Source organism: Mustelus asterias, chromosome 16 (genome assembly GCF_964213995.1).
Source record: "Mustelus asterias chromosome 16, sMusAst1.hap1.1, whole genome shotgun sequence".
Taxonomy (NCBI): Eukaryota; Metazoa; Chordata; class Chondrichthyes; order Carcharhiniformes; family Triakidae; genus Mustelus; species Mustelus asterias.
The window spans coordinates 99,672,434-99,678,433 of record NC_135816.1 but is presented as its reverse complement, the minus strand read 5'-3'; the positions used below and the strand labels follow the sequence as shown (position 1 = coordinate 99,678,433).

Below are 6,000 nucleotides of genomic sequence, written 5' to 3'. Positions count from 1 at the left end.
ACTTGCGCCTCCCGACTAACTCACTCAAGATGCCTTCTCACTCATGGCAGTCTCACTCTGGTAAGGTTCACCACTCTACAATCAGTCAACATCTTCTCGGAAGTAAGCTTTAGATTTCTGATTGTGGACAGATGTAAAACCCTAACCTGAATTTATTTTCTGGCCGTGCCCTGAACCCTCTTATCTTATCCCTCATTTATTGTGAGTGTAAATGGGTGTAGGAGGTAAAAAATACCTCGTTGAGGCTGGTACGAGTCAAAATAGAGTCGGCTTTATTCTCACAAGCTTGCGGGAGAACTTGACCCCTTGAAAGCGGAAGCCAAAGTTCTCCCTGAACACAGAAAAGTGGGGATATATATACATCATGGCTTCTAATACTGGTCACGAATCAACCGCAGACCAGTCACGACTCAGAAATACAATTTACAACTGCTGGTCACGGAGCAAGCTTCCAGACCAACTACAAAAAATACATTGATATCTCCTGACCATAAACCAGTGTATCTGGCATCCTCAGCACACGAAGCGCAGGTCTTCTGTTTCCTGTTCTTCCCACGGTTCCCCTTTGAAGTTCCGACGCTCTTCCAGCTGCCTCAGCGGGAGTTCCTCTTCAAACGGCTGGTATCGCGATCTACACCATGGAATCGCTTGTCTTCCGCAAACCACACACAAACTTGTAGGAAAGGTAAGACTTCACAAACACATTCACATTTACATTGACTATCTATTGTTATAAAAATAAAAGTTAACTGGTATTAATGTCAGAAGCAGTACAAACAAGAATCACTTTATTCATGTCAAAAGCAGTATAAACCTGAGGGGATTAGCCACATGAAGGGTTATGCTTGTGATACATTCTAAATACAAAGTTCAACCTTTTAGGTACAAAATACATTAACCCTTTCCCTTCTTCAATGGGGTGCATGTCAGGGTGTAAAAATTAAACCACCCTTTTAATTTCATCGCACCTTATGTTTGCTGTGCAAGTTATTCAGAGAGGATTGGAACCCTTCAAATTTAAATGTTTGGAAAATTAGGGCACCATTTATAAAGGGGGAAATCAGAATGAAAAATACCTTTTCTGTTACCGAATGGTGGAGAGTGGAGAAATGAGGACAGTTTAAACTGACCCCTTTCCTATCCATGACAGACATTGGGAGCTCAAATCCAGGATCAATCTAATTCGAATTTGATCAGTCCAAATTAATTGATGAACCAAAATTAGACACAAAGGAATCAATTGGAACCAAAAAAGGGAAACTTGTGGCTTGAACTGATTTTAAGAAAAGTAACACTTTGCAGCAAGCCCTTTTAGAGCAACTTGGAAAATTATATTACAAAGAAGCACTAACCAGTGAAACTCTAGCCTCCCAAAGTCAGGGACAATTCAGATTTTTAGGCAGGAAATTTCCTCCTGAGACCTAAAGGTGTGAGGTACTCTAAATACCTTTGGGAAAATTAGAGCTCAGAACCTATCCAGAGCACGTAGAAGAATCGGAACCAAACAATGATTGGAGAGCTGTAATCAAGATAGCTACCCTGGCCACATAATGGCTGGTAGAAAAGAGGAGGCTAGTGAAAGAGGACCAGGAGAGAGAAAAAGAGGGGTAAACGGAATTTGAGGAGAGTGTCACGGACAAGATGGGTGGGTTTGGGGGGGGCGGAATTTAAAGCAGCCAGATGTCCCTCCCCTCCCCTCCCATCCACAACCGGAATGCTGTAATCCTGTATTACTAATGTGTGTGGAACATCCAGCCTTCAATCACCTGCACACACATACAAATAAAAATACAAGTATGGGGTTTACATGTCTACAGAGTCCAGAATCATGAGTCACTTGATTGTTCCTTCTGTGGGAAGGCTGGCTGATTGTCGAAGACTTTGTCTTTCCAGACAAAGTGGGTTTCCTCCTGGCGCTCCGATTTCCTCCCACAGTCCAAAGATGTGCAGATTAGATGGATTGGCCATGCTAACTTGCCGCTGTGTCAAGGGGACTAGCTAGAGTAAACATCATGACATTCAAGGATATGGGACAAGTGCAGGAAAATGGGATTAGCGCGACTTTAGTGGTAGATATTGTCGGTGCAAACTCGATGGGCCTTTTCTGTGCTGAATGCCTGTCTGACTCGATCAAGCTGGTGGCAGCAGAAAGAACTCTGGCCCTCATCACAAACTGCTGGAACTGGTCACTCCAGACTAACATACTAAATCACTATAGTTACTGCAGTCAAACTTGTGATTTTTTTTGGTGATGGTCACAATTACATCATCTGAGATCTGCTGGCGTGTTCTCCTCTGTCCAGAGAAGGGAAATAAGGTAAAGTGTTTGCACCAATGGTGTTTCTCCACCAGGCCGTAGTGATTTGGCAGGCATTCCATCTCTTTCAGATGCTTGTTCTTTCACTATCGGATGGCCTTTTCTACCTCATGCCGGGTTTGGGTTGTGCTGAGATGGTGACACCTGCATTGTTGGTGTCATTCTGCAGCACACTCCTGCCTACTGAGCTAACCAATCCACACAATGTACAGATACCTATTCATATTCCCATAGATCTCTCTGTCACGAGTTGATGAATGTCAGCAGTCTGCAATCAGGTTACTGTCCCAAATCCTTTACTGGACATCGATGTGTACACTTCCACACAGAGTCCTGGTCTGTGACTATTCAGTGACTGAAGATAGTTGGATCCATCTGGACTGAACTTGTTCCTCTGCAGCCTGAAACACAGCGATTAGTATCCAACACAGGTTAATCAATCCAGCAGGAGATATTCATACAGGTATGTGGGGAGAGTTGTTTGTTTTATTAATGAGCAGTAAATCAGGGTCTGAGGACACACCATGTCCCAGTCGGGGCTCCTGATCTCTAGACTGTAGAAAGGGAGATCTTACCCTGAAAACATGGGCACCAGACTAACCAGGAATAGGTGCAGCAATCAAGTGGATTGTATTTGGGTCTGCCCAATACAGAGTCTAAATGTTTATTCAGATCCACGGGGAAGTGATGCACTGAGGGAGGGAGGATCAGTGAAGTGAAAAGATTATAAATGGGTTCAAAGTGAGTCTCTGGAGAGAATGAGGGAAGGATTAGGAAATATGGGGAATGAGTGGTCAGGTTTAATTAACATTTCTCAGAAAGATGTTGAAGTGTTTTTATTGCTGATGGTTCCTATTCAAGTTCTTATCTGGAGCCCCACAGCAGGAACTGAACACAGAATCTAGGCTGAGACTCTGTGCAGGACTCAGGGGATGCTGAACTGTCAGAGGTGCTATTCTTTGGATGGAGAATGAGTAAATAGGTGATCATCCTGTTTCAGATAATGTTAAGGGTCCTGTAGCTCTGTTGGAAGAGGAGCAGCGAGTTAGTTCTCCCAGTGGCCTGGTCAAAACTCTTAACCAACATCACCGGAAAAAGATTAGCACAGAATTTCCCTCCTTGTTCTTTGTGGGATCTTGCTGCGCTGTGTGAGGTGATTCACTGATTTTTTTCCCTCAGTTGCTCAGTGAAGTGGGTGGAAGGAATATTTTCTTGAACATCGATACACTCACCTGATCTCATGGAGATAAGTGTGCCTCTGGATCAGGTTCTGAAGAGCACGGATAGACTGGTCTGTGAGCAGATTGTTGGACAGGTTCACCATTGTCAGTGATGTGTTTATAAAGGAAATCCTGGTCAGTTCCTCGGTGTAGGTATCTGAGATCCCATTACCCTCCAGTCTGCATGGATCAGATAAACATATATAATAACAGAAGAGCAAGCTATATATACAAGAGTTAAGTAGAGATAGTGGCAGGGAAAGAGTGGAATGGCAATAAATTGGTGTCAAAATGAAATGCACTTCATACTCAGGGCTTATATATAACCGCAAAAACAGCCATGGCCACACATGTGTACACATGCACACAGCCACAGGCAGACATACATGCAGCCACAGACACCCATGCATACACAAGTACAGTAAGAAGTCTAACAACACCAGGTTAAAGTCCAACAGGGTTATTTGGTAGCAAAAGCCACTAGCTTTCGGAACAGGCTGTTCCTTCGTCAGATGGGTGGGAGTTCTTACTTCTTACTGTGTTTACCCCAGTCCAACACCGGCATCTCCACATCATGACTACACAAGTACATACAGCCACACACATTTACTTACTCCAATGTTTGGATTGGACAGTTCTGCTGACTCAGTGTGATAATTAACAGTTTAAATCCCATGTCTCCCAGTTTGTTGTTATTCAGATTTAAGTTTGTCAATGATCGGTTGTTTCTGAGAACGGAACTGAGTTGATCAACGATATTACCTCGAATCAGATTCTCACAGAGCCTGGTGAAGAAAAAGAACAGTGTTAACAGTTACTGTCTTAGAAAGTTTTCCTACACACAGGAGGACAAAGGCAGATTAACTTAATGTTTCCTTTAAACTAAGATAAAGGCAGATCAAGAATTGAAGGGCACAGGTTTAAGATAATTGGTAAAAGAAACAAAAGCGATAAGAGAATGACCCTTTTCACACAGCGAGTGGTTCAGGTCTGGAATGCCCTGCCCGAGAGAGTGGTGGAGACAGGTTTAATCAAGACATTCAAGAGGGAATTAGATGATTATTTGAAAAGAAACAATGTGCAAGGTTCCACAGAGAAAGCAAGAGAATGGCACCAGGTGAAATGCTCATTCGGAGAGCCAGTATGAACATGATGGGCCAAATGGCCTCATTCTGTGCTGTTATAAGTCTGTGAACTTACTCGAGAGTCTGTATTTTACAGTGCCAGCTGTTCAGTGCCTCACACAGGTGTTTCACTCCAGTGTCTCCCAGTTTATTCTTCCTCAGATACAGCTGCGTCAGTGATGAATTGCTGGTGAGACCCATTGCAAGTAGCTGAGCATCTGTGTGAGACAAACCGTTGGAACACAAGCTGTGGGAGTGAAACACAGTGAATTGGGGAGTATGTTAACACTGGAACAGTAAGATTATATAGAAACAACTCACACGAGTATTTCTTGTCACAAATACACATTCAGACAATGTACACAGTGTATTACTTACTCCAATGTCTGTATTTTACATTCCGGTCTCCTCAGTGCAGCTGACACCAGTTTCACTCCATCAGTCAGATTATTGCCCCTCAGCCTGAACACAAACACACACAGACTCAGAGGCCAGCACTGTGCGCTCTCATTTCAACCACACGTTAGATCAGCTTTCCCTCAATAAACTCAAACATTAATTTCTATTGTATTTGAACAACAAATATAAAAATATAAAAGATATCAGAGTGAAATCTGTTCAGGATGCAGTTGTATTGATTAGTGTGGGTACAGAGAGAATGAAACTGGACAAATGTAAAGGGCACGAGCTGTTATGGAAAATTGCAGTTCAAGGAAGAAGATCCAGAGGTAATTGTACATGGATTTTTCCAGTCCAAACCACAGGGGTTGAGTTTTACCGTCCAGATATTAACGGTCACCTGGGCAAAACACAGAAAGAAGAAGAAGGACAATAGGGGTAGATAATGAGATTAGCTACAGGTGGGATCAGGAATACATAACTGCAGGAAAACCAATTACTGTAAATTACTGTATGAATAGGCCAAAACTAAAAACCATTGATAGCCACTGACGTAGGAAATGTATCCATTCATAAGACAATGCGATGTTAACATGTTCATGTCTGTATCTGTCTGTCTGTCTATAATGATGTGTTAACGGTCGATCACCTACTTGATTGCAACAATGTGACAATGGCTAGATGTCTGGTCCATCTATTGTGTAAAGGGTATAAAGATGGACTGCTCCTATTGTCTCATTGAGAGAAGGTTTGCTGCTTGTTAGTGTCTTTTCTCCACGAAGCTTCGTTAAATAAAACTGTATTCTTGAAACCTTCAAGCCTGACCCAGTGGTACTTTTCCCACAACAAGTACTTAGAAAGAACAGTTATTATATTTTCATTTCAACTTGCATGTTAATAGACCAGATGGAGTAGGAGCAGAATTAGGCCATTCAGCCCA

At 42.7% G+C, this 6,000-nt stretch overlaps 1 protein-coding gene across 1 annotated transcript in view; it reads right to left on the bottom strand.

The window, feature by feature from the left end:
- Positions 1-255: 255 nt before the first annotated feature.
- Positions 256-6,000, bottom strand: part of LOC144505316 (uncharacterized) — a 44,172-nt gene continuing 38,427 nt past the window's right edge. The window contains exons 8-12 of the mRNA XM_078231431.1: positions 5,040-5,123; positions 4,738-4,908; positions 4,152-4,322; positions 3,550-3,717; positions 256-2,718 (exon numbers count right to left, since the gene is read on the bottom strand). Of these exons, the coding sequence (XP_078087557.1) occupies positions 2,592-2,718; positions 3,550-3,717; positions 4,152-4,322; positions 4,738-4,908; positions 5,040-5,123 (721 nt within the window). The 3' untranslated portion in view covers positions 256-2,591. The remainder of the gene's footprint in view (positions 2,719-3,549; positions 3,718-4,151; positions 4,323-4,737; positions 4,909-5,039; positions 5,124-6,000) is intronic.